The 13,348-nt window shown below is 35.6% G+C and overlaps 1 protein-coding gene across 1 annotated transcript; it reads right to left on the bottom strand.

The window, feature by feature from the left end:
- Positions 1–8,681: 8,681 nt before the first annotated feature.
- LOC126734237 (uncharacterized) lies at positions 8,682–12,339 on the bottom strand. Its single transcript, XM_050437772.1, has 4 exons — positions 12,077–12,339; positions 9,444–9,968; positions 9,098–9,385; positions 8,682–9,046 (listed from the first exon to the last, which is right to left on the bottom strand). The coding sequence occupies exons 1-4, from the start codon at positions 12,168–12,170 to the stop codon at positions 8,682–8,684; spliced, it is 1,272 nt and encodes a 423-aa protein (XP_050293729.1). The 5' UTR covers positions 12,171–12,339.
- Between the last annotated feature and the right edge of the window lie 1,009 nt (positions 12,340–13,348).

Raw genomic sequence — 13,348 nt, 5'->3', positions numbered from 1 at the left:
AAATTCTGGATTGTGTGCTTATTAATTTTTCAAGATTCAAATATTGACTGGAAGGTCTTTCTAATCTGATTCATTTCTTTAATTACACTATCCTTTGTTAGAACGCTGTATTCCCAAACGTTCTGCTGCTATCGATTTACCTTTACGTCTCAAACGGTATTCTCTTCACTGTTTCTTTTGAGTAATACGCAAAACTCAAAGTGAATCCGCGTGATGTTTGACTGATTTGAATTGTTCTGTCGCGGATTAATTTAAGGATAACGCACAGAAATTCTTTTTCATCGTGGTTTATTTATAATGCTGCTCCAGAACTACAATTCTGAGTGCAGAAGCTATAAATCTTGAGATTTTTCATGTGATAAATTTTTTCATTGCACCGCGTATACAATATCTTGCTGAGAAGTGTTCTAATGAGTCCTTAATTGCTTGGGACTATGATTTATGCACGGAAATGGAATAGATGATTAGAACGTCTCTTTACTAGAACGTCCATCAATTGTATTTGTTAGTCTACATGTATAACATTAGGTTCTTTCAAAAATTGCTTACTGAGATAAAGACACTAGACATAAAGTTTCTGTTTTTATATAATGTAACTGATCTGACTTATCTTTATTAAGTTTAGAGTTCTTTGTACATAATTTTATCATATGTGTAATTTGACTATATTTGTCTTACTTGGACACTAACTTCAGCTCACTTGCATGGTGAACTCATACTCAGATGGTCCAATTACTGACTGATCCAGGTTAGTTCTTCCATGTTTCCATCACCTGCAAAGTCATCGAGATAGTTCTGACTTGGTAGGCTTCCTCATTGCAGCAGCATGAGACATATTTATAAGTTGACCAATATATAAGCAAATCTTAGAATACCTTTCCTCTTGATGTCGTACTCACATTTATTTATTTTCTTCTTCGAAATGCAACGATACGCTGGATATTTAGTAGTAGTATTCTTAAAGAGGATTTGATGGTCTCAAAGAGAATTTCTCTCTAAGCTCGTGATCTCATGCTGGCTGATCTTTGACTAATTGCAAAGAATTCGCTTTTAACTTTGTTACAGATTAATTAACACGTCCTCAACCTGGTTTGGAGTACGGGGGAAAGCTAGCATCGATACCAGCTCACATACTAGACTAGCTCAATGGACAAAACTCACCATAAATGTTGTCCTTGGTTAGCTTCATCCTTTCTTCTTTTACACTTCAAACTTTTTATGACTTTTTAAATCAATCGACTATTCGATCTTTCAGTAGGTAGTAACTCAAGAGAATTAGATGATTCTTCTCTTTAAACGTATGATCTGAACTGTGTTTTTAGAGCATTAGCAGAGTATTCTTACCTTATAACCGTTGTTTACTCAAAGAAATTCTGGATGGCATAGTTATTAATTTTCAAGATCCAATTAATGATTGAAAGGTCTTTCTGATCTGATTTATTTCTTTAATTATACACTGCTTCCCAAGACAACTGTATTACCAAATGTTTTACTTCTGTCGATTTATCTTTTAGACATAAAGGGTATTTTCTTTACTATTTCTTTGACCTAGTACACAGAACTGCCTAGAATTATTCAATCGAAGATTTGTTTAAAGATAAAGCACAGGTATTATTTTCACCATAAATGTTAGTTTGTAATGCTCCAGAACTTCGAAGAAGTTCTGAGTATAGAAGCTGTAAATTCATTTTTTCATTGTATTACGTATACCATATCTTGATGAAAAGTGTCCTATAATGATTGGATTATGATCCTATTGGTTTATGATTGATGCATAGAAATCAGTTCATGTAAGTAGGTTTACTGTACATTGTGAGAATCAGACGATTAACACGTCTCTTTACTAGAACGTGCATTAATTCTATTTGTTCGTATACATGGTAGTAGAACTAAAGTGTAAAACGTCTGCTAACATAAAGTTAATATTTTTATATAATGTAACTTATCTGTTTCGATCTTACCACGAGACTTTTAGAATACTTTTATACATAATTTCATCACACGTGTAACTTGAGTATACTAATCTTACTTGGACCCTAATTTTAGCTTAACTCCACGGTGAAATAAATACTTCATACTTAGATGATCGAATTACTGACTAACTGGTTGGTTCTTTCATATTTCCAACCACAAAGTCATCGGGATAATTCTGACTTGGTAGACTTTTCTCATTGCTACGGCATCTCTCAGATGATAAATATTTACGAGCTGACCAATATCTTAGCAAGATGTAGAATACCCTTCCTCTTTTAAAGTCTTTGAGTGTTTGATATTGAACTCATATTTATTTAATTTCCTCTAGGAAATTCAACAATGTGACATGCTAGATATTTGTAAATACATCAACGTTTTCAATGACACTTAACTGATATAGTGGCATCTCAACAGTATTGCCATATTACTAATTAAGATGAAGTTATTGAACTAATATTAGATATAAGACATGCTCTATAAATACACGTTTTATTTCTTTTATAACATCTTAGTGTTTTTTGCCTTCCATATTCCCTAAGACTTCCATCTTATCAATCTTGCAACAAATATTTCATTATTTTATATGTGACTTGCTGGGTGTCTTCTAGGTTTCGTCATGTAAACTATTTAAAAAAATTGTTTTAAGAAAAGTCGGCCATCTAATCTACTACCACTATCATTACCAGTTAACTGCAACGAAGCGTATAATACAAAACGTGCAATCTTACATAATCCTCTATAGACACGGAAAGTTTTCCTTTTCAAGGCCGTCTTTATGTGCTTCTTCTGCTTCTTCTATGTTGGCTCCGGTTTCGCCGTTAAGTAGAATAATAGGTGAATTATCTAGATGGTATTACGATGGTGCTGTTATTAGCCTAGAATTTATTGGTTTTTTAAAGTAGAAGCTTTTATGGTCAAATTTTTCATTTCTTGTCGAAATGTCGTAATCATTAAATTTAATCATCCTCCGCAATTGTCGAATTTTACCTAAACTAAAAAAAAGCTCGGTTACACAAATGATCTTACATAAGGGTATTTATCTGGCGAGTCAAACAAAACCGCCAGTGAATTCACATCAATTAAAGTATAGTTACGATAGTGACGTAACGTGGAATTAAGTAGAGCATGATCCCGCAGTCTACCGTGTCAATTCTATTAACAATGGAGACGGTGAATAACCGAAAACGAGAGAGGAATAGAATCACGAATTTACTATTTGCATATACAGGATGGACCAGGAAGGGAAACTGTGCCAGACTTAAAACTCATTTGACCGATGAAAGTGCAAAGTTGATACAAAGAACTGCGGCGGACATTCATTTTAAATGATTCATAGCAAAACCGTAAAGTATCGAAATTAATTCACGGTTGAGAGCGCATCTAGACTTCGTGTGTTCCACGGTTTTTCTATGGTCGTTGTGCAATATTTCTTCGCGAAACTTGAGTACGAAGGTGTAGGTATAGTATACGAGTCATTGCTATATAAATAATGTATTAAATAATTATTATGTACAGTACCGATCAGTTGAAATGTTACTCTCCGTTGTCATATGATGATCTTGAGGTTGCTGTGATCATATTCCTTGATCCAGGAACAAAACTGAACCAGTAAGACTGGTACCTGTTCCGCCGAGAGTTAAAACAGGAAATAAGTCATTCAACGCCTAAATACTCAAAACTCTATTCTTGCAAGTCGCTATAACATCATGTTTTGAAAAGCAAATATCGCTTTCTTTATGACATGCGCGCAACATTTCATATCGTCCAAGAAAACGTCTTGCTACTTTGTCCAGACCTAGGTCAGCGTCATTTAATCTAACCTTATAAACGGTTAATATTTAAAGAACTATCTATAGATGAATCAACGGTACTGGAATCTCCATTTTCACATAAATTTTAACTCGCCATGATAGGATCAATGTGATTGATGTGTGTGGTCTATTGAACTATTCTGAAGGTGAAATCTTGACTACGGATCTGTGTTGATGTGATCATAATCCTTGCTCCAGGAACTTTCCAAAATAATTCAGTAAGAGCATGACACTAAATTTGCTGAGAATCACATGAAACAATGCTATCCACGGATGAAAACTCTTGTTTTATAACATTTCAAACGGAGAATATTTGAAGGATGATCTGTAGATGAAGCAACAGTATTGGCAATCAATCTCGGTCTTTATATAATTTTCAATAGCCACGATAGGATTATTGTGATGGTCTATAGAAGGATCCTGAAGGTAAAATAATTTCAAATATGATCAGCACTGCTGTGACCATGCTCCTCGATTCAAGAATTTTCCAGAAGGGGGCAGTAAGATTGTGGTACTAAATCTGCTGAGTCAACAAATGAAACAAGTCATTTGAAGCTTGGAAGCCCTTGTCTTAGCAATTCTTAATATTCCAAACGTTGAATATTTGAAGGACGATCTATAGATGCAGCAATGGCACTGGAAACCAACCTCCCTCTTCATATAATTTTCGACTGATCGTGAAAGGATCAAAGTGAAGTCTATTGAAGGATCCTGAATATAAAATCTTGACTAAAAATCTGCGTTGCTGCTATCATACTCATACTTGAACCAGGAAATTTTCAAAAGGGTTCAGTAAGACTGTGGTACTAAGTGTGCTAAGAGTCAACACATTAAACAAGTCAACTGATAAAAACTCTTGTTTTAGCAATTCTTAACATTTGAAACAGTCAATATGTGAAAGACGATCTATAGATGAAGCAACGGTACTGGTAACCAGTCTCTGTCTTCATATAATTTTCAAATAGTCATAATAGGATCAATATGATGGTCTATTAAAGTATTCTAAAGTTAAAATCTTGGCTACAAATCTGTGTTGCTACAATCATGCTCCTTGGTCCAAGAACTTTCCAGAAAGATGCAGTAAGACTGTGGTACTAAGTCTTCTGATAGTCAAAGGCATGAAACAAGTCATTTAACAGATGAAAACTTTATTTTAGCAATTCTTAAGATTCCAAAGGGTGAATACTTGAAAAGCCAAGGCACTGTAAACCAATCTATGTCTTCATATAATTTTTCACTGATCATTATGATGGTCTATTGATGGTCAGCTATCAGCTAATAACACAGTGTTCGTTTTCGTGAGCACTGTGTCGTAACTGCTAAGATATGCAGAAGTGCGCCAATATCTTTCTCGAACCATGGTGACTACTAAAAAGAGCTGTAAAAGGCTCTCTCGTTACATTGGTTCTTTTGGTGGATCAAAAATCAGCAACCAACGTAACGAAGTCAAGGGGATTCAAAACTTCCGGTTTGGCTAAATTGTTCCCAGGCTCAAGGCTAAGAACGTAAGCATTGATTTAACAACTGAAGGTGGTGCAGTTGGAAAAGGAGGATGAAAGCCCTCCTTCCAACTAAATGAAGTTTGTCTAGGCAAATCTTCATCATGCTAAGGCTGCATCGGCCAAAATTAGCAGGAGGTTTGGTGGTCGCACCATCAACATGATAATCTAATATTTTACAATGCCATTAGGGGAAGAGGCTCTTGATCTGACCCTCTTAAGTAACAAATCTCTTGATATGATCACCGATCAGAGGTTTTCTGAAGAGGATTCTATGTCGGATCATAAACACGTAATTGTTAAAGGGAATCGATTAAAATTTGAAAAAAATTGAAATTCAGAAACCTCAGGGCTACAGATTGGTTGAAAAGATCTGCAGTCCAGAATCACTAGGAACACATTTACCATTTACCCCTCAGGTGATGTATTCCTCATTGGATGCATCAGGAGAGGAACTAACTGGTTATCACTGGAACTAACAAAGAGGTTATCTTGGTGGAAATTTTGAGAAACTGATTTTGTTGCTGCGACCAAAGCAAGAGTTCCAATCTTGTTCTAATCTTGCACAATAGAGCCGAAAGAATTGGAAATTGGGAAGGGTAGAGGGAAGCCCTAAGCAGCTATAACAGGAAGTTAAGGATGACCAAAGGAAATACTGGAAGCTCTCCTGTGAAGATCTTAAGGATGTCCCAGTTACATCTAGACTGCACAAAGCCGTTTCAAAAAGGGGGCACGAATCTGACAGGGACACTGAAGGAGGCGAATGGCCCCTATACAAATAGATTCAATAGGAATAAGAGCTTCTTTTCAGAACTTTCCTAACTGCAGGTTTGGAGTTTTGGATAATGACCCTGTGGCCACATGTTCAGCAAAGGCGGTCAGGCGTATATGAACCTGTGAGAGAGTTGAATGGGCTGTAAACTCTTTTAGATCTTACAGGTCATCCGGGCCTGATTTTTCCGGCACTGCTGTCAAGAGAAAATGCCATAGACCCCCGGAATCTCTCAAGTTCTACAGGTCAATTCGTCTTTCCTCTCTTATGTTGAAGACAATGAATAAACTATTGAACCAGTACTTTTGGATGGAGGTACTCTTCGTAAAACAATTGCATGGACTCCAATGCGCCTATTAGAAGTGCAAATCGACATTAGTTCAGGATATTAAAAAGGCCTTGGAATCCAAGAAAATAAAAAACCGTTCAGATTACTACAGCAGGGTCAGATCAGATCATTCTGGTCTGAGTACCAGAACATGAGGGACACGCCGGGAATGAGATGGCAAACATCTACGCAAGAAAAGGGGTTGAGAGGAACGTTATTTTTATATATTTTTATATATTATATTTAACCCAACCCACCCCATCTTTAGAGTATGAAAATAAATTATACTTTTCTTTAGCCCAAAATCACACTTCATAAAACCAGACCTTATTTTATTTAACTTATACCTTCCTTTGATCCTGTATAAAATTTAGGAAAAATTCTTGTGCAGGTGAATACTACTCCAAACGACCTATAATTTAAGGTATCACAATAGAGGTGGTGCCATTTAAAATTTTGGGGTTGGAGTGCATCGGGCTTAAGGAGTGACTCACCCTCTAACATAAATATAATGGCTGTAGTTCCCCCTACGTGTATAACATTTGTACCAAATTGCGCTTTTCTAACTTTTTTAGTTTTAGAGATCTTTGCATTAAATAGTGAGTAAAGAGGGTCTGCTGACGTTCCCACTGAAGAAGCTGATCCTATTTGCGAACTTACCAAATAGATTGAAACAGGGGAAGTATAATAGATCAACAATAGTCGTAATGCAAAAGGCCACCCTGGGTCAGATTCCACATTACATGATGATCCATTGAATAATCCTGAAGGTGAAAACTTGGCTAAAGATCTGCATTGCTGTGAACATATTCTTGATCCAGAAACTTTCCAATAGGATGCAGTAGTGTGGTGGTAGTTAATCAATGCAAGAAAACTCTTGTCTTAGCGATTCCTAACAGTCCAAATGTTGAATATTTAAAGAACCGTCCATAGATGAAGCCACGGCACTGTAAACCAATCCGCAAAACCAATTCAATTCCCATTGGTCGTGTTCGCGGGGCTAGACGCGAACAAGTGAAAGTGCAAAGTCGACCTCGATTTCACTTTCGTTTAGTAGGACGAGCGAGTCCCACGACGTACCGGATTTTGCAATTGTTTTGCTACCTCTTCGTCCTTGTCTTCTACATCTACTTCTATGCGAACGAACGGAGATAGAAGAGGCATTTGTGACGCTAGGTAAGTCGTTAGGCCTCCTAGAAACCATCCGTCGTAGTCGTGAATTGGGTCCGTGTGCTCCTTTATGCGATTGCGTCACTTATTATCGTATCTATTATGCGAATATGCTGGTTCTTCGGTTTTATTTATGATGGGACGAATATGTGCGGTTGGGTTTCGAGGGAAATTATTAACTGTCAATTGACGTTGACTTAAATTTAAATTATAGAAGACAACCTTGAAAAAGTCATTGGAAGGAGGAAATAGTCATCAGCAAAGCATCAAGAAATACAACCACAAGAATTAGTTTCTTGCCAGTTATTTCGAAAGAGAGGACGTAAATATAAATCGGTTATATAACCGTCTCGATAATAACTTTATTACGGCCGTTCTAACAAAAAGAAGTAAAGACAAAAAAGTTAAATAATTGTTGTAGATGTCCGAGCGGCCATAAAGTAGGCCACGAGTCGATTTATTCAAACGAGTGGATTTAAGAGAAAAACAGTGTCGCACTGCTAAAAACGATACCGAAAATAAGAGTGAGTTAAATTGAGGATTATTATAGGCAAGTAAGAATAAGAGAGAGTGAGCCAGGAGTAAGTCCAAAAAGGATAGTAGTAGCAGGACCAGATAAAGAATGCAACGCATTACATCAAGCTATTGTTAAGAAGTATGAAGATCCAGAAGAGTTAATAACATGGAAAACTCCCAATATGGCAGAACTCTCTCAATTCTGAATTCCCCAACTTGGTATCACTACCTGCGGAACCAAATTGGATTATATTTAGCTTATCCTAGATTTACTGAGGATTTGATCTGGATAACGAACGTTGATGGATTATTCTTTAAAAGGATTATCAGGCAAACATTTTCTGAATTAAAGGCAAATTTGTCAATCAAGATTCTAGTGCCATCAAATCTAAAATTTAATACAATTTAAATGATCGGATATTTGTTTATCAAACTTATGTCCGCATAAATATGAAAATATTCATGGAATGTTTGCCAAGTTTTACGTGGAAATTTCATGGAAATATTATGGGCAGAACAGTAAAAATCCATTAAATTAAGTAAAAGTGGTATTTAAATGAAACACCCTGAAACTCTGAAAATGCACACATATAATCATCAAAAGTTATAACTTAATCGCTTGCAATATAATATTTTCTTGATAAAATAATCCTGTGCAAATAATGAACAATAACTTCCAAAATAAAGCAAAAAATGGCCAAGCAACATCCAGAGGCCCACAGTATCAACACCGGTAAAAACTGCTCCAGTCTAACTTGATACATTCTGGACATTGCCGAGACGGACTCCTTGGCGTAATAAAACTCATATAGACGCCAGAATTTCTGGATTATTCCAAACTCGACCATTTGATCGAACCAGTAGCAAAACTCCCGATGCATAAAGTACTTCTTCGGCATTGCTGGGACGTGCGCGTTCGGCCACAAATCGAAGATGCTAAAGGATTTTTCCAAGTTTGGTTTCATTATTAAATAACCTAAGAATATTTGTGTAGAAAATTAATAAAATAGGCACCTTCTCCACTCACCTTTATAGATCACAGTAGCAAAGTTCCTCTTAACCAATAACACATTCACATTGTCAAAAAGATCTTTCTCTAACATAGGAATGTGCTTGTCATAAACATTTTGAAAGTAAGGTAAATCCATATACTGGAAAAATATTGCCATTCCTGCATTCAACACTATGGGAGTTCCTTTATCCAAAAGCCCTTTTAGGTCACTCACAGGAGGTTCATAAGTAGGTCCATTCATTATGCTTATTAAAGTACCTTGGAGATATGAGGAGAATCCCATACAGTAGAATAAAATACTGACTAAATAACCCAAAAACTGTTACTAATAGTTCCTTAGCGGTTTTATTAGTTTACTTACTTAAAAATATCCTAACGAGAGTATTTTTCGGAATTCTACAAGCCGTAGGAACATTTAGGATTGTCCTAAACACCATAAAAAAAATTTGGACAAAACTCGGAAACAGGTTTTTATCCGCGGACCATCTGATGAGAAATTTAAACGAAATCACGATCAAAAGAACCCCAGTAGTCCACCTGCCAAACACGTGAAGTTTTTGCGGTTGATTTATGAACTCCGTCATATCCCTGACCAACTCTCTCGGTGCAACAATTAATAAATCATTGGCAATTATCAATGGGCCGATATCTATAACTGACATAGCAGAGAGTTGCACCGCTCCAATAAATAGGTCTGCATAACCAGATTGGAAGGACTCAATCATCGATTCGAAAGTGTAGGATTCGACGATTTCATCCATATAAATAGGGTCATATGGTCGGTATATGATGGTTCTATCGCTGGCTTCGCCAAAAGCATCCATCATTTCTAGCAAGACTCCTTTGAGGGTGCTATTTTCTGGATTTATGAATGGAGGCTGAACACCTAAAAGAAAAAAAACTTTCGGGGATTGTAAGCATTCGTAGATGACAAACAATAGTATGAACCAGTTATAACTGGTCAGCCAGAACTACTTCAATGACAGTGAATCTATATCATATTCAGGAATCATTTACAATTGTTCTTGACGATCCACGATCAACTCTTTCAAGTTTTTTATCTCATTAGTGTACCTATCTGTTTAATTATCACATGTCACTCGTAAACTTGATGAAACATATTTAAAAATATAAAATTATCATATCTAACTGTAGACAAGAATTTCAGTTACTTGGTGGTCAATAACTATTTCATCAATATCGAATGAAGACTTTCAGAAATGTCGGATACCCGTTCGTCGAAATAAATAAGTTTAGTATGACTACTGCTCAGCCAGAACTGCTCCAATGGCATTAAATCTTTATCATATTCAGGAATCATTTACAATTGTTCTTGACGATCCACGATCAACTTTTGCAAGTTTTTTATCTAGTGTACCTATCTAATTAATCATCACACGTTACTGATAAACTTGATGAAACATATTTAAAAACATAAAATTATCATATCTAACTATAGACAAGAATTTCAGTTACTTGATGGTCAATAACTATTTCATCAATATCGAATGAAGATTTTCAGAGATGTCTGATACCCGTTCGTCGAAGTAAATTAAGTTTAGTATGACTACTGCTCCAATGGCATTGAATCTTTATCATATTCAGGAATCATTTACAATTGTTCTTGACGATCCACGATCAACTCTTGCAAGTTTTTTATCTCATTAGTGTACCTATCTGATTAATTATTACATGTCACTGGTAAACTTGATGAAACATATTTAAAAACATAAAATTATCATATCTAACTATAGACAAGAATTTCAGTTACTTGGTGGTCAATAACAATTTCATCAATATCGAATGAAGACTCAGAAATTTCTGATACCCGTTCGTCGAAGTAAATAAGTATAGTATGACTACTGCTCAGCCAGAACTGCTCCAATGGCATTGAATCTTTATCATATTCAGGAATCATTTACAATTGTTCTTGACGATCCACGATCAACACTTGCAAGTTTTTTATCTCATTAGTGTACCTATCTGATTAATTATTACATGTCACTGGTAAACTTGATGAAACATATTTAAAAACATAAAATTATCATATCTAACTCTAAACAAGAATTTCAGTTACTTGGTGGTCAATAACTATTTCATCAATATCGAATGAAGACTTTCAGGGATGTCTGATACCCGTTCGTGGAAGTAAATTAAGTTTAATATGACTACTGCAGCTAGAACTGCTTCAATGGCATTGAATCTTAATCATATTCAGGAATCATTTACAATTGTTCTTGAAGATCCACAATCAACTCTTGCAGGTTTTTCATCTCGTTAGTGTACCTATCTGATTAATCATTACATGTGATACCAGTAAAGTTTACCAAAACTTGATGAAACTAATAGCAATTGTAAATAAGAATTTTAGTCACTTGTTTTAGTAATTTTTGGTACCCGTTCGTGGCAGAATAATCAAGTAGAGGTTTTATTTTCAACGATCGCTTTCCCAAGCTTATATCAGGCCATCAGTATGATCAAGTAATGCCAATAAATTTAATAAACTTGTGAATTTGGGGATTAATATGATAATAATAACATAATATCCCTTTATTTATATTTCATCAATCATAATAGGTACCTGGTGTCTTACTGGAACATTTGTCAATTCACTGACTATTGCTCTAGATAAGAGTTTCAATTACTTCAAAATCATTAAGTCCTCCATCAAGCATCAACTCAGGAACTTCTTTTTCCAAAAGATCAAATAGGAATTGTCTTTTCGATGACTGCTTTGTAACACTATTATCAGGACCAAGAGACGCCTTTGAGCCCAATAAATTTTTGGATACATATGGATCTCACATTTGTCCTCCTTGGTCTTCTAGGATGGTATGCTATTAGTATATCTTATAATGAATTAAAACCTTCAAAAAGTAACAACCAAATTCCTTATTGGAATTTCGTAGAATCGATCCCAAATATTTGATTATTGAAGCTTCTAACTATCCATCGCTACTATTGTTAATAATTAATATCTACAACTAAAATTACCTGTAATGGTATATATAGGACACCCTCTCATAATCTCCTTCAAATCCACCTTCACATCTTGAAACTCACAAACCTGCTCTTGAAAATTCAACATTATCTTCTCGACTTCTGCTTCTTCACACCTCAGCAGTTTAATCTTGAAAACGCTTAATATCACTTGATGCACAATGATGAAACTTCTTATTAGCTTGTACTGCCATAATATTCTAGCAATTTCCTGGATATGTTTTGGATTTTTGGTCAAAACTGACAATTGCGCATGAGTGGAGAAGGTTTCTGAATCTATTATGGTGGCCAGGGTGTCGTTCAAATTCTCAGTGTCATTTACAAAGATTATGTAGGTGGAGAATTTGAAGTCCAGTTTAGTAAGGAAATTTTCCAACTGATGAGAAGCAGTGCTGAAATGGGTGAAGTTTTTGACATTGTAGTCTTTAGGTTTATCAATGATAAGGTTGATTTGGTTCCCTTGTGTTATTGAGCCGATTATTTTATTTAGACAAGTTGCATGAGTTAAATTGATTAAAATACATACATGTATTAGAATTAATACATATTGATATTTTCGAGTCATGTTTGATACTAAGTTAATTATTAGCTTTTAGCATCAAGCTTAGTCCATTAGTTATAATGAATAAAAAGCAACTTTTCTGCCATTATTGATCAATTAGGCTGATAAGGATGTTCCAAATGGATTTTAATAACAATTAACCCATTTTTAAAATGATCCTGCTATGCAGAGATCTTGATCACAAACTACTGCTCAAAAATTTGAAATCTTCATTGGATTTTTCAAAATAAAATCCAAAATCGTTCGAATTAGGTTCGGAAAGACCAATGTTAAGAGTCTCAGAGCGTTCCCCTCTACGAAGCTGAGTGAAACAAAACAAAATCTAATCGATACACGAGAAAACAAAGTAGGCAGCGGCTTAAGACGTCACGTGACGTCACTTACCTGAATCCCACGTGCAAGAATGCGCATATACACATTCCTACCGAAACTGGGTCCCCAACCAGCTGGTTTTAGTTTAATGCGGCGTTGCCACTTGGGGCATAATGTCTTTAAAATCGCCCAAGCAACGGTACCTTAAAAATGCACCTCTTTTATTTCCAGGGGCTGTATTAACTTGCCTCAATACGGAATTCTAACATCAAGGAAAATTCATCACAGCAGATATACTAAAACAAAAAACGGAAGAACAACTTGGCAATAGCAGTAAATAACGAAAAACGTGCTGCTAGGGACATCTGTTAGTAAGTGGCAAAAGTGGAGGT

The sequence above is a fragment of the Anthonomus grandis genome, chromosome 3, assembly GCF_022605725.1.
Source record: "Anthonomus grandis grandis chromosome 3, icAntGran1.3, whole genome shotgun sequence".
In the NCBI taxonomy this organism is placed as follows: Eukaryota; Metazoa; Arthropoda; class Insecta; order Coleoptera; family Curculionidae; genus Anthonomus; species Anthonomus grandis.
The sequence above is the reverse complement of the archived record's forward strand: the minus strand, read 5'-3'. Positions and strand labels throughout refer to the sequence as shown.

What these genes read in the sequence shown, in the direction of transcription:
- LOC126734237 (XM_050437772.1), bottom strand. Translation starts at nt 12,170, where the DNA reads ATGTTGAATTTTCAAGAGCAGGTTTGTGAGTTTCAAGATGTGAAGGTG. An exon ending in TCCTATATATACCATTACAG is followed by an intron (nt 9,969 to 12,076) that starts GTAATTTTAGTT and finishes TTTTTCTTTTAG; the next exon opens with GTGTTCAGCCTCCATTCATA. An exon ending in TCTCGTTAGGATATTTTTAA is followed by an intron (nt 9,386 to 9,443) that starts GTAAGTAAACTA and finishes TGGGTTATTTAG; the next exon opens with TCAGTATTTTATTCTACTGT.